Source organism: Neomonachus schauinslandi, chromosome 2, assembly GCF_002201575.2.
Source record: "Neomonachus schauinslandi chromosome 2, ASM220157v2, whole genome shotgun sequence".
In the NCBI taxonomy this organism is placed as follows: Eukaryota; Metazoa; Chordata; class Mammalia; order Carnivora; family Phocidae; genus Neomonachus; species Neomonachus schauinslandi.
Window position 1 is genome coordinate 119,468,176 of NC_058404.1, and position 19,283 is coordinate 119,487,458.

The window sequence follows — 19,283 nt, forward strand, 5'->3', positions numbered from 1 at the left end:
AAGATATATTTGATGTCTGTCATCACTTGATATCATTAAAATAAATGATCCCCTATATAATTAAATCCCTCCCTGCTGTAAAAATTCTGAGCACCAGTAAGACATGGTTTTGGGGGAAATTATTTGGTTACAATTGGCATAACTTAGAGATTAAGTGTACAGTCTCTAGTTTCAGACTGTCTTGGTTCATGTCCAAGTTCTGCAACTTACTAGCTGTGTGCCCTTGGGCAATTTACGTAACTCCTCTGTATTTCGGTTTTCTTATCTAAACGGTGATGATAATAAAATTTACCTTATAGAAATGTTGTGATGCTTAAATAAGTTAATACATGTTGAGAGCATAAAACAGTGCCTAGCTCACAGCAAGTTCTTGGTAAATGTTATCTATTATTATTTCTTGAAATAAGAGATAGTAAGGGAAGCCAGAGGGAATATGTGACAGGGAGCTAAATGTCATGTAGCTGTCAAAGATTTGGGGATATTTTAGAAAATAAATACCTTTGGATCAGATTGTAGTGTGTGCTTCTGTTTAAAAACAATAAAAACGCTGTAAAGGGAAAATTGAGAGACTTAGTATATACTTGGTAGGAAGAAAGTGTCTTTAACAAGCAAGTGTGGTTGTCTTGATATACTTTACTATATCTTAGAAAAACTTGGAGGCTATGGGCGGGTAAACTCCAGAATTGGCTGGATCGGAGCAAATTAATTCAAGGCTCATTGACTAGTGTTCCTAAGAATGGATCATTTAAGGGGCACCTGGGTGGCTCAGTCGGTTAAGCGTCTGCCTTTGGCTCAGGTCATGATCTCAGGGTCTGGGACTGAGCTCCGTGTCCAGCCCCCTGCTTAGCAGGGCATCCGCTTCTCCCTTTGCCCCTTCCCCCGCCCCCCCCCCCAGCTTGTGCACTTTCTCTCAAATAAATAAATAAAATCTTAAAAAAAAGAATGGATCATTTAAAAAATAAAATAGTTCTTAAGTTCAGGATTAGTTTTACTTCCGTGTGCATCCAGTCCATCTCTACTTTTGGTTGATGTGGGATACAGATGATGAGACATGCTATGATCATCTTTACAGTAAGCCTGATTGTGGCTCTACATTTGTAAGGAATGCCAGTCATAAAGTCTTTGCTCATTGATCAGCATACATACTTTTCCTTCATTTGCAGCAGAGTCATGGTTATTAGTCCCCTCCTTATTTGTAGGAAAAGGGTCTCTAAGATATTTGTCATCTGATAACCTTCTCCCATCTTTTTCACAGAGAAGAATAGAAGCCATTCAGCAGGAAATTCCTGTTTCTTGCCATAGAGCATACAAACTAAGTGTATCTGCACTAGTCACTGTCCTTTCTGTGGCAGTCAGGAATGAGAACTTTTGTTAGTGGCTCTCACATCCTGCCTATGCAACCTTTTTCGGTACTCCATCCCTGGTTTCTCCTGGGTAACTTAAAAAATATGAGTCAGCTTTTCCACTCTGCTCTTGCCCAAAGCCTCCTTTGGCATACTGTCTTATTTTAAAACCAAAACCAAACACAGATTCTATTCTGGAGACTAAACGATGTAAGTTTAGTGGATGATGGAGGAAGGGGTTATCTTGCACATAATATAAAACACTACTTCAGAACCCTCTTGAAACATTCTACCCCATTCACAAACTCCACTCCCGAAGCGTTATTCCTTAGGCAGCTGTCTCATCTTTCTTTTCTCCCTGTGGCCTCCCTCTTCAGTCTTGCTCCCTTTTCTTTTTCTTTTCTTCCTCTCCATTCCTAGATGTTCCAAGTGGCACCTTCTGTCCCTTTTGCACAGATAGAAATTTCATGTCTCTCTGCTTCTTCTGTTTTTATCCTGCTAGGTCATTGTGAGGGAGCCCTTTGTAATTTTTTTTAAACGCAGATCTGATCGTGTTTTCCTTTTTTTTTTTTTTTTTAAGATTATTTGAAAAAGAGAGATAGTGAGAGCATGAGAAGGGGGAGGGTCAGAGGGAGAAGAAGACTCCCTGCTAAGTGGGGAGCCCGATATGGGGCTGGATCCTGGGACTCTGGGATTATGATCGGAGCCAAAGGTAGAGGCTTAACTGACTGAGCCACCCAGGTGCCCCATGTTTTCCTTTTTAAGAAAGAATCTCCAGCGGCTCCTCATTGATCTAGGGTAACGTTGCCAAACTCCTCACACGAGTCAGGATGAGCTGGACCCTGCTTACTTCCTCTTTCACTCTGATGTCCCTTACCAGTTTCATTATTGCTCAAGTTTTTGTTAAAAACATTGCTCTCCTCACTCATGGCTCTTCACCATTGGTTTTCATTGTGCCTAGAAAACTTCTCATCTGCCTCTGAACTTAGCTAAAGCATCCTTCTGGGCTCAGCTAGATACTGTTTATTGTTAAGGGCCTTCCCTCACCCCTGTGAGTTAAGTGACCTTCCTTCCTATGAATGTTTTCTCAGAACAACCTCATATTTCTCCCATCCTCGTATTATGTCACTTCTGTATTTGGCTATATCCCATTAGCCTCTTAACTCATGCGGTCGGGGGCTATGTTTATCCTGGTCACCACGTAATTCCCATCACTTAGCAAAGTACATGGCACATAGAACGTTCTCCGTAAATATTTCTTGGTTAAATAATCTACATTTAAAATAACAGTTGACCATTGAACAACATGAGGATTAGGGGCACTAACTCCCTGTGCAATTGAAAATTCACATATAACTTTTTTTGAAGTTCTCTCTACACCCACATGGGGTGTGAACTTACAACCCCAAGATCAAGAGTTGCAAGCTCTACCAACTGAGCCAGCCAGGCACTCCATTGACTCCCCCAAAACTTCACTACGAATAGCCTGCTGTTGACCAGGAGCCTTACAAATAACACATAGAGTCGACTAACACATATTTTGTATATGTATTATATACTGTACCCTTACAATAATTTTTTGGTATTTCTAAGCTATGTAGTTCAACTGTGAGTTTTTTCAAATTGTCGCAAATCTCCAAAAAAATTTCCAATATATTTTTTGAAAAAAATCATGTAAGTGGACCCATGCAGTTCAAACCCACGTTGTTCAAGGGTCAACTGTATATCTCTGTTTTTTCACATTTGATTAATTCTACTACATCTAAGTTATATTTTATTATATGGCTTTAAACTGTGTATTTTTACTTTGCTTTATAAAAAGGAATGAGCATGTATCAATCTTAGTTATATTTTCATTTGTGATATTCTATTCATGCCCTATGTATAAAGTTTTATGACTTATGAATGTAACATTTTTAGAGTAGAAGTATATATAAAATATATGCTTTTGGTTTTTCTTCTTCAGAATGAATGATTTAAAAAAACACAAGAAAACAAAATGAATGATTAAACTCTAAAGATTAAATGAGAATTTCCACTGGACTTTTTCTCATGACAGGATCAGTGGAGTGCTTATTAGTTTAGAAGTTGCTTCAGTGTTTTCTTCAATGAATCCTTAAGAGTGCAGCAATAATGCTTAGCATATTTCATATATATATATATATATATATATATATATATGTTTCTTTTCTTTTTTTTTTCTCTATGCCTTAGATAACCATACGCAGGGGTGGAATCTTGAAATAGAGTCTTCTTTTGATGTTGTCAGCTCAAAGCCAATTTCTGGTCAAGTGATCGTAGCCATCCCTAAACTGCAGACACAGCAGACATACAGCATTGAACTTCAACCTGGGGAAAGGATTGTTGAGCTATTTGTGAAAATTAATAAGGTGAATGATGGTACTTCCTCAGAACCACTAGATGAAAAGCAATACTATTCAAAAGAAATGGCTAGAAAAAAGGGGCTGAGAATGAAAGAGAAATGTACTTTTCCATTTTCTCCTTCACTTTTAACCTCTCATATATTTTGTGTGTGTTACGAACTAAGGAACAATATTTCCAAATTTTAAGATTAAGAAAATGGAGAACATATGATTTGGCATCCTTTTCTCTCAAGAAGTCAGGTGTGTTGTATCTTAATTTTTCTGCACTCTTTGCAGTATCTGAAATCCAAAATACATTCTAAGCATTACATTTAAATACAGTGATTATTTCTGTATAATTCTGTATAATTTCTGATTATTTCTGATTTCAGTGATTATTAAATACAGTAAATTATTTTGAATATTGGTGCTTATTTTACATGCAGAATTCTAATTCCAAACTCCTGATCTTTCATGGTTAGAAGTGGGCTGGATTTTCCCTTTTCTTTTTCCTTTTTTTATTCCTCTAATTGATCATTGTGAACTGAACAGGATGGAGTAAAGCAACGTTGTGACTATTTGGATAAAGTGAGAATTTTAGATTAAAAGTGAGAAACAATTTCTAGTTCTGGACTTGGAAAAAGAGTCAACCTCAAAGTCCAATTCTAACTGTTAAGAATACAGAATGAATGTAAGCTTCAGTGTTAGAAATGGAAATAATTGTTTTTCTGAAAACCCATGTTATTTTGTTCTTTCCTTCCCCTTTTGGTATATTAATCCATGCTAAAACATCTAGCATGTTGATTTTTAAGTATTATGTATGGATTGGTATAATTTGGCCTAATATAGAACCTAGAATTTCTGTGATTGACTCTCTGAGACATTGATATAATGCTCTTAATCACGATAATATTTTGCTGAAAATATGCCACAAATTACATAGAATGACTTACACTGTTTCTTCAAAGAATGTTACCGTAGAAACTTGGTGGCCTCATGGACATGGAAACCAGACTGGATACAACATGACAATTCTTTTTAAACTGGATGGAGGCTTAAGTATTGAAAAATCAGCTAAGGTAAGCAAATACTTTAAAATATTTTGTGAAGAAAAAGTATGTTTCTTGTTAAAATAGCAAAACAGATCTTTGTAGGAAAAGAAGAAACCAGCAAAACTCCTGTAATCTCATCACATAGAGACAGTCATTAGTAACAGTTACATGCATTCCAAAGCTTCTGTGTGTGTGTGTATGCGTGTGTATTTATATTTACAAATGGATCAGGCTTTACATATTATTTTATTTATAAATATTCTCCTACTGTGTTTTTACATTTTACGTTATATCAAAGTAGTACATATGTATAATTTTAAAGCTCAGATATTACCAGAAGGTAATAGGGTACCTTGCCCAATGCTTCCTATTCCTATTTTCTATTCCTTAGAAGCAATCATTTTTAACTTTTACTTATTTCTTCTGTTTGTCTTCACCTTCCCAAATAACCTGCTTCTACTGGCGTTTTCTAATTTTTCAGTATGATGTATTATCTATTGACTTCAAACCTAGAGGATGAGGACATAGCTGTCTTACATGATTTTCTCTGTTGACCCCTGCTTGGCCCCCAATGTACACATTTTACCTCCCTCTGCCCTTCCAGTGTTGTCCTGTGGCCATTTTTGTTAACTTAGTATTCAGTGTTTACATTATTATATTATGAATATACTGTTCAAAGCTGAATTGCATGGTGTCCTAAAATCATATTTCCAAGATCACCCCTGGGAGCAGCTGTGCGGTAGTCAAGGTGGTGCATGCTAGAATGGGCCACTGAGGAACATCTCAGCATGCGTTTGCAGTGGGAACTTTGAAGAGTATTTATGTCCATTTGTCCATTAGACTGGGATGGTAGAGATTGGATCAGAGGATCTCTTGTGCCTCCCCACGATTCTGATTGCCCAAAAGAGGAAACCAGAATGAAATAAAAATTTGAGCTCTCTGCAAGTTTCAGGAATCAGTGTTTGCCTTTGAAATTTAGATTAAAGTATAGATTAATTTCACGTTTTGTAAGTGAGAAATAATACCTAATTGACCTGTGTTTCCAGGGTGGTTCTTACAGGGAATTCAATACTTGTCAGCCCTAAATTTCTTCATGTTTTCAATGGTTTCAGACTTGCCAGTGTTTCAGCAAGCAAGGAATTTGACTGCTACTTGCCATCCTTATCTGTCTTGGCAGGGGTCTCTTAGTCTTATCTCTTTAGTGGGAAAGTGTCAGATTGGGATTTCTTTTCTTCTTTTTTTAAACTGAAGTATCGTTGACACACAATGTTACGTTAGTTTCAGGTGTGCAGTATAGTATTCGGATAACTGTATAATATGCGATGCTCACAAGTGGAGTTACTGTCCGTCACCATGTGACACCATTACAATACCATTGACTATATTCCCTGTGCTGTGCTTTTATGTCGGTGACTTATTCATTCCGTAACCAGAAGCCTGTACCTCCCCCTCCCCTTCACCCATTTTACACGTCCTCGTACCCCCTCCCATCTGGCAACCATCAATTTGTTGAAATAGAAATGGGATCTGTTTCTGCTCTTGTATGTTTATTTGTTTTGGTTTTTAGATTCCACATGTCAGTGAAATCATATGGTATTGGTCGTTCTCTGTCTGACTTATTTCACTTAATGTAATACCCTCTAGGTCCATCCATGTTGTCAGATTAGAATTTCTTTTTATTTTCTGTTTATTGTGAAGTATACAGAAAAATACATAGAACATATGTGAAATGCTTAGTGAATGATTAGAAAAAGAACGTTTATGTAACAGTTATCCTGATCAAGAAATAGAGCATTGCTAACCCCTCCGAAACTCCCCTTGCCTTTTGTGAGCCTCCCCAATCACTGCGCCTTCCTCCTTCCCAAAGATCCACTATCCTGCCTTGTAACACTATAGTGTAGTTCGCCTGTCTTTAACCTTTATGTACGGGGAACCACGTGGTACGTATTCTTCTGTGTCTGGTTAACTTGGCTCAACATTATATTTGTGACATTAGGATATGTGGTCTGTAGTTTGTAGTTTGTTTATTTATATATATATAAAAAAACATATAGCTGTAGTTTGTTTATTTATATTACTGTGTGATATTTCAATGTATGATACATTCTGCTGTTGAAATTTAGGTAGTTTCCAGTTTTGGCCATTCTGACTAACACTGCTATGAACATTATTGATGATCAGTCAGAGCACAGCATTTCTGCTGGGACTGGAATCACTGGATCACGGGGCATGCATAGGTCAGCTTTGAGAGAGCGTACTAAACTGCCTTCCAGAGTGCTTATATTTCACTTCTATTCCACATGCTCACATGCCCCCCAGTACTAGCTGTTGTGTCAGGACTTTTGTTCTCGTCACAGGCACCTCCTTGTCTCACCTCAATTGCTCTCGTATCCTGATGGTTCTGTTGTTATCTTGGGCTTGCTCTATGTATAACTGTTCCTATTTTTAAACTATCTTATTGAAATCCATCTTGCTTCAGTTTTATATCTTTCATGCCTCTCTTCCATTGAGATTAGACATATACTTTTTTTAAAAAGATTTTGTTTATTAGAGAGAGAGAGAGCATACACAAGGGGGGGGGGGGGGGGGGGGGGAGGCAGCAGGCAGAGGGAGAAGCAAGGACTCGATCCCAGGACCCTGGGATCATGACCTGAGCCGAAGGCAGACGCTTAACCGACTGAGCCACCCAGGCGTCCTAGACATCTGCATTTTTATTTTTTGTTTTACTGAGTATGTCTCATGACAGCAGCAGAGTTAACTCAGACAAAAGGCCTTGGGGAAGTTACAAATTTTGGATACAGCCCATGCAGCAGAGATGTACTGGGTCTAGTAGGAGGGGAAAGGGCTGACTACATTTCCTTGTGAACAGGGAAGAATATCTTGATGACTGAAAATTTTTTTTATTGTTGAAAGAAATAACTTTGAGGCATATACTGTAAGTTGAAGGGAGGTCATATGAAGAAAATGTAGGAAATTTTTAAAATAAATTAAAAAACCAAAAGATAGGCATTTGGATATTATAAATTCTGTCCAAAAAGTCATTTCACGGGGACCCTAGAATGCAAGTCTGGTAGATTCAGCTTTCTTTTAACAAAGGAAGTTTTGTGTACAAGTGTAGTGGGAGAGGCTACTCTGGGTAAATGGGATAAAAAAATCTTCCTAATCACTGTTTTGCCATCTTATGCCCAGGTTAATTGAATATTTTTATCCTACTAATTGATTATACTGAATTCCTACCTAATATGTGTCAAAGACATAATAAGTATGTTTGAAGGACTATTATAGTTTACCTTTCTAGAAAAACAGGAAATCAATTAGTTGATATTTCTCTTTAGCACCCCTTATTTTGCAAGACTCTCCCATGTATTCCCTATGTAAGGTAAATCTTGCTAAAAGCAACAGAAGGTAGTTGTTTGTATTTGACTTAGCATCAAGATTCTCCAATTAAATTATTGTAGGGAAATAGACAAAATAATGTAATAGTATGTAATCCACGATTAGAAATTATATTGCACAGTTCCTAAGCCAGAAGAGGTAAAAAATTGCCCCTAGCTGTTATAATTAGAACAATAATGGAGATTTATTCCTCTTTTTTCTTTTTTCAAATTTTGCTTTGTTCTTTGTTTCTTTTAAGTTCCCAGTTTCATCTTTGCAGTATCTACAGAGCAGAAAGAGAGCACAATGCCAGTGAAATTTTTTTCTTTTTCTTTCTAAGTGCTGCTCTTTAAAGACCTTAAAAGTACATAGCCAAAAAATATGGAATTCAGAATAATCAGGGTGTATTTCTGACCACTCTGTACTTCTGATCAATACTGAGAGTTCACAGAGATTGTGAAGTATGTCTCCCTCTGTGTGTCCCAGGTTTCCTAGGGCAAAAACATTTGAGTTTCTGAGTGACATGAATTTTGAGGGACACTGTGCTTCTTAGTAAATTTCCCCTTTGTCTTTTTTTTTAAAGATTGAATTTATTTATTTGAGAGAAAGAGAGAGAGCGTGCACAAACAGGGGGAGGGGTAGAGGGAGAGGGAGAAGCAGACTCCCCGCTGAACAGGGAGCCCCACTCAGGGCTTGATCCCAGGACCCTGAGACCATGACCTGAGCTGAAGGCAGCCACTTAATGGACTGAGCCACCCAGGTGCCCCACCCCCTTTTGTCTTTCTGTCAGATTTTATTTTATTTTATTTTATTTATTTATTTTTTTATAGTTACCATTTACCCCTCTGTAAAATGGGGCTAATGATAGCACTTTTTTTTTTTTAAAGATTTTATTTATTTTTCAACAGAGAGAGAGAGACAGTGAGAGAGGGAACACAAGCAGGGGGAGGGGGAGAGGGAGAAGCAGGCTTCCCGTGGAGCAGGCAGCCCAATGTGGGGCTCGATCCCAGGACCCTGGGATCATGACCTGAGCCGAAGGCAGACGCTTAACGACTGAGCCACCCAGGCGCCCCTTTCTGTCAGATTTTAATTAAACATTTCCAAAATGGCTATGGGTAGTGGCTTACCCAGGCTGGGCCATGGGAGCAGTTAGCTCTGGGTACAGGCAGTAAGAGGGTGCATTATGTGTAGGTTACAGGTTGGTCTGCATATTATTAGTAGTATGTCTGGCAATTCTATACAATGTCAGTGATTAAATACTCCTCCTTGCAAAATCTTTTGTTGGTCTAAGTTTTATCCATCTGTGAGATTATTCTTGAGTTTTAGTAACATACGTAGGCTTCAATTTAGCACATTTTAATTATTAACTCTTTAATAAATGTTATATTCTACCTGGAAGTAAATTTGGAGAACTCTTAGTTATATAGTTAGTTGTCCCCAGGATCATGGAGACTCAGCTGCATATAGTCATTTTGAAAGCAAGTTTATAATAGTTTAAAATAGTTTAAACTTGTTTTGGAATAGTTTATGTCCCCGGTCTCTGTCTTATTACATATTCTTGTATTTAAAAGTAGATTAGAAACAACAATAGCAGAGTGATTATAAAAAAGCAAAAACTTAACATGAGCTACTTCAGTGTGACCTCTTGGAATTTTTATTTTTATGCTTAAAATTTTAAATAGAAATAATTGATAAGCTAAACTTCATTAAAATTAAAAACACCCAGGTTGGGGGCACCCAGGTGACTCAGTTGGTTTGGCATCCAACTCTTGATTTTGGCTTCGGTCATGATTTCAGGGTTGTGATATTGATCCCCGTGTCAGTCTTCACACTCCGAGGAAGTCTGCTTGGGGTTCTCTCTCTACCTCTCCTTAAACCCCTCCCCCTACTTGCACTTGTGCTCTCTCTTTCTCTCTCAAATAGATAAATCAATCTTTAAAAAAAATTAAAAACTTCTGCTCCGCCAAAGACAATGTCAAGAGAATGAGAAAACAAGTCACAGATGGGAGAAATGTTTGCAAAAGACATCTTGTTAAACAAAATACATGAAGAACCATTAAAACTCAGCAATAAGAACATAACCCAATTAAAAAAATGGGCCAAAAACCATAACAGAAACTTGAAGAGATACAGATGGCAAATAAGCATATGAAAAGATATTCCACATCACATGTCATTAGGAAAATGCAAATTAGAACAAGATGGCACAACACACCTATTAGAATGGCCAAAAGATGGGGCACTTGGGTGGCTCAGGTCATGATCCTGGGGTTCTGGGATGGAGACCCGAGTTGGGCACCCTTCTCTGTGGGGGGTCTCCTTCTCCCTCTCCCTCTGACCCTTCCCCCTGCTCATGATCTTGCTCGCTCACGCTCTCTGTCAAATGAATAAATAAAAAACAAACAACAACAAAAAAGAGTGGCCAAAAAGGACAATTCCAAATGCTGGTGAGTATATGAAGCAGCAGGAACTCTTCCTTCATTGCTGGTGGGAATGCAGAATGGTACAGTCAGTCACTTTGGAAGACAGTCTGGTGTTTCTTACAAAACTAAACATACTCTTACCATATGATCCAGCAATCGATCTGCTCACTATTTATCCAAAGGACTGAAAACTTATGTCCACACAAAATCTGTACATCGCTGTTTACAGCAGCTTTATTCCTAATTGCCAAAACTTGGAAGCAACCAAGATGTCCTTCAGTAAGTGAAGTGCTAAGTAAACCTGGTGGATCCAGACAATGGAATTTTATTCAGTGCTGAAAAGAAATGAGCTATTAAGCCATGAAAAGACTTGGAGGAAGCTTAAATGATGATTACTAAGTGAAAGAAGCCAATCTGAAAGGGCTCCATATGGTATGACTCCATGTATATGACATTCTGGAAAAGATGAAACTATGGAAGCAGTAAAAGATCAGTGGTCGCTAGGGGCTGTGGGGAGGAGGGAGGGATGAATAGGTGAAGCATACTGGATTTTGAGGTCAGTGAAACTGCTCTGTATGACACCATAATGATAACATGTTGTTATATGTTTGTCCAAACCTATAGAATGTAACACACCATGAGTGAAGTATAATGTAAACTAGGTTTTGGGTGATAATGATGTGTCAGTATAGGCTTATCAGTTGTAACTAATGTACCACCATAGTGGAGGATGCTGGTAATGAGGAAGGCCATGCACTATGGGGGCAGAGGGTATATGGGAAGTTTCTGTACTTTCCCCTCAATTTTCCTGTGAATCTTAACTGCTCTAAAAAAAGTCTGTTAAAAAAAACTTACATAGAGGAAAGTGTGAACTGTGATGTGTAATATGTAATATTTTGTTTGGTAAGTGCATATTTGAATTCATATATGAAATATTTTACTAATTTTAATATCTTTAGAGTTGAAATTCCTTATTTGTTACTTTTTTTCTTCCAAATTTTATTTAAATTCTAGTTAGTGGGGTGCCTGGGTGGCTCAGTTGATTAAGCGACTGCCTTCGGCTCAGGTCATGATCTTGGAGTCCCGGGATCAAGTCCCACATCGGGCTCCCTGCTCGGCGGGGAGCCTGCTTCTCCCTCTGACCCTCCCCCATCTCGTGCTCTCTCTCTCTGTCTCATTCTCTCTCTCAAATAAATAAATAAAATCTAAAAAAAAAAAATTTAGTTAATTCACATATAGTGTAATATAGGTTTCAAGAGTAGAATTTAGTGATTCATCACTTACATATAACACCCAGTGTTCATCATAACAAGTGCCCTCCTTAATACCCATCACCCATTTAGCCCATCCCCCACCCACCTCCCTCCATAAACCCTCAGTTTTTTCTCTATCATTAAGAGTCTCTTGTGGTTTGCTTCCCTCTCTCTTTTTCTCTTCCCATATGTTCATCTGTTTTGTTCCCTAAATTCCACATATGAGTGAAATCATATGGTATTTGTCTTTCTCTGACTTATTTCACTTAGCGTAGTACACTCTAGTTCCATCCACGTCAATGCAAATGGCAAGATTTCATTCTTTTTTTTTTTTTTAAGATTTATTTATTTATTTTAGAGAAAGAGAGAGCATGCAAGCAGGGGGAGGGGCAGAGGGAGAGGAAGTGAAGCAGACTGCCCTCTCAGCACCGAGCCCAACATGGGGCTCGATCCCACAACCCTGAGATCATGACCTGAGCTGAAGTTAAGAGTTGGATGCTCAACCGACTGAGCCACCTAGGCGCCCCAAGATTTCATTCTTTTTGATGGCTGAGTAGTATTCCATTGTATATATACCACATCTTCTTTATTCATCAGTCAATGAATATTTGGGCTCTTTCCATAATTTGGCTATTGTTTATAGTGCTGCTATAAACATTGGGGTGCATGTGCCCCTTCAAATCTGTATTTTTGTATCCTTTGGGTAAATACCTAGTAGTGCAATTGCGGGATTGTAGGGTAGTTCTATTTTTAACTTTTTGAGGAACCTCCATTCTGTTTTCCAGAGTGGCTGCACCAGTTTGCATTCCCACCAATAGTGTAATAGGGTTTCCCTTTCTCTACATCCTCGCCAACACCTGTTGGTTCCTGTGTTGCTAATTTTAGCCATTCTGACAGATGTGAGGTGGTATCTCATCATGGTTTTGATTTGTATTTCCCTGATGATGCGTGATAGTGAGCATCTTCTCATATGTCTGTTTTGGCCATCTGAATGTCTTCTTTGGAAAAATCTGTATTCATGTCTTCTGTCTATTTCTTAACTGGATTATTTGTCTTTTTGGTGTTGAGTTTGATATGTTCTTTATAGATTTTGGATACTAATCCTTTATCAGATGTGTCATTTGCAGATATCTTCTCCCATTCCATCAGTTGCTTTTTAGTTTTGCTGATTGTTTCCTTTCCTGTGCAGAACCTTTTTATCTTGATGAAGTCCCAGTAGTTCACTTTTGCTTTTGTTTCCCTTGCCCCCAGAAACATGTCTAATAAGAAGTTGATATGGCTGAGGTCGAAGAGATTGCTGCATATGTTCTCCTCTAGGATTTTGATGGATTCCTGTCTCACATTTAGGTCTTTCATCCATCTTGAATTTATTTTTTTTGTATGGTGTATGGAAATGGTCCAGTTTCATTCTTCTGCATGTGGCTGTCCAATTTTTTCCCAACATCATTTGTTGAAGAGACTGTCTTTTTTCCATTGGATATTCTTTCCTGCTTTGTTGAAGATTAGTTGACCATATAGTTGTGGGAATTGTTAATTGTTCTAAAACTAAAACTAAAGAAAGAATGAAAGTGAAACATGACATCAGTGTATGCTTTAGTAGTGGCAGATATTAAAAAAAAACCAAAATACCTTGGAATTCTTTTTGGTAGCACTTCAGATGCTTCATAGAGATCAAATGTGCAAGTTAGATTTGTCTATATGAAAGGTGTTAAGAGTTGATATAAAGAAGTCATTCTTATGTTTCTGGAAAGACTGCAGCTGAACTCACAGAGGATATCTTGAAACAACTGGATGCTTGTTTCATAAACCTCTGTTGTCGTCAGTGACAGGAGACTGCTGCATATGTGGCCAGTGTTCACAGTAGAGTTCATACAGAAATCAAAGAGATTAATCTCAAATTTTATTTCTGTCTTCTGGAAATCATTCTTTGAACCTTGTGGAATTTTCTTTTGGGGAAACATTTCTTCATGTGTGATGTTTTCTGGAACTTGGGAAACATTTTGTTCATTCTTTTAAATCTCACCTCATTGTTGGAAAAAGCTACAGGAAGTCTTTCCTAGATAATATGGAATGCTCATTATGAGGTAAGGACACAGTAAATTCTGAAAAGTTAATCTCCACTTCGAAGTACTCCGTGATCCAAAGGAATGTGGTTGTGTGAGAATCAGCTCATATTTTTCCTCTGCTACTGCAGTTTTTCTCTTTTGAATTATCTTTTTTTTTTCCTGGTGTAGAATTTTAGATGGGGTTAATCAGATACAAACATATTTGCAAATAGCCAGAATCTGCCTTGAACGATGTACAGTGAAATACCAAGCTTTCAAACTTTTCTTTGAAGATAAGCGCACAGAAGTTTTGGTGAAGGCTCTTCACTGTGCAACAACAAACTGTAAGGACATTTACATAGAAAAAAAGAATCCAGTTCTGAAGAAGAGTGTCAGGGGAACAACAAGATGCTGATCTTACATTGCCAAGAGAAATCAAAACAGCAGTGTTGAATACCCCAGTCATTTTCACCAAGAACTGGATGCTTGTTCTAAAGCAATGGATCAAATAATGTCTGTGTTCACTAGCATTTGGCCATTTTCTTTTTCTCTGATTTTGCTGTGTTCAGAAGACATACTTGAGAAGTGGAAATTTTTCAGCCCAGAGGCATTTGTAAACACTTTGAGTGTTTCTCAAAGAAACAAAGGCATGGATACTACTGCATTTTTTTTGGAATTTAATGAGAAGTGGGATTTTTATGAATCTCTGTCAGACTTACCTTTATGTCTAATACTCTCCCAAAATATTTGTATATTTTGGGCTTCTTTTGAAAAAACATTTCTAAATTAAAATTAATAAGAGGTGTTCCTCTATCAACTATGTAAGGATAGATTGGCAAATCTGCCTATATTCTTTATAAATCATATACATACAAAGAAGATCAATTTTGACAAAGTTCTTGACATTGTTAGAAGTTAAGGCTCAAAATAATATTATTCATTTCCATAATGAACCAATATATGGAAATATTATTTACTTTTTTCAAAAACATTAATATAATCAAATTACACGAGTCCATTACTTCTCCTTTTTTCTTTTCTAAGATTTTGTGTATTTGACAGAGAGAGAGAGAGAGAGAGCAAGCACAAGAAGTGGGAGTGGCAGGCAGAGGGAGAGGGAAAAGCAGGTTCCCCGCTGAGCAAGGAGCCCGATGTGGGGCTCAATTCCAGGACCCCGGGATCATGACCTGAGCCGAAGGCAGATGCTTAACTGACTGAGCCACCCAGGTGCCCACTTTTCCTTTTTTCTACTCTAATATTTATTTTACTTAAAAATAGTATGATTGTTCATATAAAGTTAAATAAAGGAAAGTGTCTGCATTTCTTTTCTGGATATTATCACTATTCATTTTATTTCATTATTATTACTGAAAATAATTTTGTCATAGAGAAGAGGAGGCTTGTTAGAAAGTGATTCTGTCTATTCTGTCCGATACAAAGAATACACCTCTGGCTACAACTATGCGGGTGTAAACTTGAAGCTGTTAACTTCTGGTTGTGCTCTCTGTACGTTTCTAGGGCTCCACAAAGCGAGGCTCTCCTTTGTCCTCCTGCTCAGGCCTGTGTGAGGACAGCTCTTTGTGGAAACCCAGCACATGTTTTCTCAGTGCTTCTGCATGTTAAAGCACTTTCAGAACAGACAGAAATATGTTTGCTTGTCTCTAAAAATATATAATGTAGGTGAAATGATTTTAGGTGTATTTTGAAAATCATGAAAATTATTTGAAAAATATTTTAGGTAACATTTGTCAGTATTTGGAAATAAGGTTTTTTATTAAGAAGAAAATCAGTAGTATCTAGTGATTCCATGACAGCTTTTTTTTTTTTAAGATTTATTTATTTGAGAGAGAAAGCATGAGCAGGGCAGAGGAGAGGGGGAGAAGCAGACTCCCCACTGAGCACAAAGCCCAACTGACTGACTGACTTGGGGCTCGATCTCACCACCCTGAGATCATAACCTGAGCCGAAACCAAGAGTCAGACACTCAACCCACTGAGCCACCCAAGCGCCGCAACTATGACAGCCTTTTTAGGATTTGATTACAAACAGCTGAGAAGTGATGTGCAGTTTATGAATCTATGATTCATTACATCATCATCTGGTCTGCCAGAGAAAGAAATTTGAGAAGTACAGTATTATCAGTCACACACCTCTTAAGCCCTTTAGTTAAGATATTCCTAACTCTTGTCAAAGTGTACTTTGAAAGTTAATCCTTCTAGTTCAGAAATGTAATCATAAAGCTAATTTAAAAACTTACCTAGTGAGTTGCTAATAGAATCATCAACAATAGACAAATTTGGAAATTTTTTTTTAAAGATTTTATTTATTTATTTGACAGAGAGAGACGCAGCAAGAGAGGGAACACAAGCAGGGGGAGTGGGAGAGGGAGAAGCAGGCTTCCCGCCGAGCGGGGAGCCCGACACTGGGGCTCGATCCCAGGATCCCGGGGTCATGACCTGAGCCGAAGGCAGATGCTTAATGACTGAGCCACCCAGACGCCCCGACAAATTTGGAAATTTAAAAAAATTCAAACTGCTTGGCTTACACATTTAGGTTCTTAGGTATTTTTTTCTACTTTTAGACAATAATTTATTTTGTTGGGCAGTTTAAAATAGTTTTGATCTTGTAATTCACTCTGGATGTAAATATGTGTTACTGAGGGGTCTTTTCAAAAAACCTCTTTCAGAGCCTATTATTTCCTCTGAAGTAAAATACCTGTTGTAGAAGGCTTTTATGTTACCTATCAGGACTCCCAGAGGACACGGAGAATGACTGACACTAATCATAGACCCAACAGCGTTTAACCTGTCGAAGAATGTCCAGAGGGAAAGGTGGCTGGTAATTCCTGCTTCACCTCTGACAACTGTCAGGGGCTTTAGGGTTTACTTTGACCTGGGCCATAAAATTGTTATTGCCAGAGCAGAAGATGGGGATAGCTGTCTTTTCACGAGAAAAGTTGAACAGAAAAGAAAAAATTGGGGAAGATGAGTTTTATCATTAATAATATTTGTAGCATTAATCGGTCTAAAGAAATAAATGAGTTCTATTTTCTAGGTTAGTGATTCTCAAATTTTTTTGGACTCACAATGACTTTACATTCATAAAAATTATTGAGAATCCCAACGTACCTTTGTTTATGTGGGTAGATTTTAAAACTGAGGTTTAAATATTTACTCATTTCAAATCACAGTACCAAATCCATGACATGTTAATATATGAGTTATTTTATGAAGAATAGGTATATTTACAAAACAGAAAATGTAGAGAGAATGACATTGTTTTACATGTCTGCAAATCTCTTTAATGTGTTGCTTAATGGAAGACAGCTGGATTCTCATCTGCCTCTGCATTCAATTTGCAACATGTTGTTTTCATTGAAACATAAGAAGAAAGGATCTTACATAGATACGTAGTTGGAAAAGAGAGGAGTACTTTAATAGCCTTTTCAAATAATGGAGGCTATTCTTTGGTACTACAGAACTTAAGTAGTGGTTGTTTCTTAAAGGTTAGTTGCAATGTGGAATCTGAAGCCATTTTAATGAACTGTTTGTACTCTGTTACATTAAAATCTGTTGGTTTTATATCTTGCACCTTTAAGGGATCTTTTAAATCATTATTTTTTTTTACCGAGACATAGTTGACAATGTTACATTAGTTTCAGGTGTAACAGCATAGTGATTTGACAACTCTGTACCTTATGCTATGCTCACCACAAGTGCAGCTCCCACCTGTCGCCATACAATGTTACTACAACACCACTATGTTCTCTATGCTGTACCTTTTATTACCATGACTTACTCATTCTTAATGGATCTTTTATTTGTATGTGATATCATAATATAGTGCGTTGGTTATTTGAAAAATATTAGTATCTTGAGATTTCCAAGTGTTTCCAAACATTGAAACATTCCATTATATAATATCACATTCACATTTGTTAATACCACACTGCTGTTATCTGAAAAGTCTTTTAAGTATTAGGAAGCGCTCGAGCTCATGGTAGTGGATACAAGTTTTCCTAAATCCTAATTTTTACCTGTAAGTTTGAGTTTTATCCTTGTCCACAATACTTTTACTTATTTCCCTTGAAGTGACAAGGCTCACTTCATTCATTTTCAAGAAAATGTCTGACAAATAACCAAGTCTGAATAACCATAGTTTGTCTGGCAGTTCTTTCCAGTTAAAATGAAGTTTCATGGACCAGGTGACTAATTCAGTTTACAACTCACGCAATGGCCCAGATGCTTTTCCTCAAGAAATCCAGTGTGTGGGACTTTATCCGTGTTTCCCATTCTATCATTTCATCACACAGACTATTATAACGATGTCTACTCAAGGTTAGGATAGAATTAGTAATTTTTACTGCTTTATCAAGGACATTCTTAAGTGAAACTGACTTTTTTTTTTTTCTGCTGATGCCTGAAGGTGAAAGATACAGTGACAGTTAGCACAGTTCACATCTACTGCCTTGATTTTTGCTGAGGCACCAGGAGTGTTACCCACCACTGCTTTTGTAACATCAGGGCAAATGTTAACACAGTTGTTGCTAACCTTGAGATTCAAAGAAACTATTCAATACTTCGAATATTTCAGCATCTTTTGTATTTTGTTGCCAAAGATTCACATAAAAGAGATCTTTGATGATTCATTGTGCTGATTAACAGATAAATATAAGCAAACAGTAAGCCCATCGTTCTGGAGATTCATGCATTTCTCAGGCAAACTGTGATACTTCCGATGAGAGATCAGTTCAGTATCCTGTTGCAGCTTAATCTTTAATTGGATGACTTAACTGTATCATTGCAATGTGACAATGTGGTGATCTCATTTTCTGACTTTTTATCCAGTAGGCATTCAGCAATGTCAACTGTAAAACTCTCTCAGCTAATACATGTGCTTGTCATAATGAATCATTGAACACTACATCAAATACTAATGATATATTGGGTGTCTAGGTGCCTCAGTCGGTTAAGCATTTGCCTTCAGCTTGGGTCATGATCCCAGGGTCCTGGGATCAAGTCCCACATCAGACTCCCTGCTCTGCAGGGAGCCTGCTTCTCCCTCTCCCTCTGCCTGCCGCTCGCCCTGCTTGTGCTCTCTCTCTCTCTGTGTCAAATAAATAAATAGAATCCTAAAAAATAAATAAATAAATATTTGGTATAATTTGAAAATTGATATAAATATGCATGTATTACTTTATTTTTTTAAAGATTTTTTATTTATTTATTTGACAGAGAGAGAAACAGAGAGAGAGGGAACACAGGCAAGGGGAGTGAGAGAGGGAGAAGCAGGCTTCCCCCTGAGCAGGGAGCCCGATGCAGGGCTGGGTCCCAGGACCCCGGGATCATGACCTGAGCCGAAGGCAGATGCTTAATGACTGAGCCACCCAGGCGCCCTTTCTCTTGTGTTTCGGTGTAGGTTGCAAGGGA

The 19,283-nt window shown here is 37.7% G+C and overlaps 1 protein-coding gene across 1 annotated transcript in view; it reads left to right on the forward strand.

Annotated features, from left to right (window-relative positions):
• MANBA (mannosidase beta) overlaps window positions 1-19,283 on the forward strand; it is a 111,170-nt gene that overhangs the window by 38,938 nt on the left and 52,949 nt on the right. Inside the window, exons 6-7 of the mRNA XM_021680372.1 lie at window positions 3,558-3,733; window positions 4,675-4,785. Coding sequence (XP_021536047.1) covers window positions 3,558-3,733; window positions 4,675-4,785 — 287 coding nt within the window. The remainder of the gene's footprint in view (window positions 1-3,557; window positions 3,734-4,674; window positions 4,786-19,283) is intronic.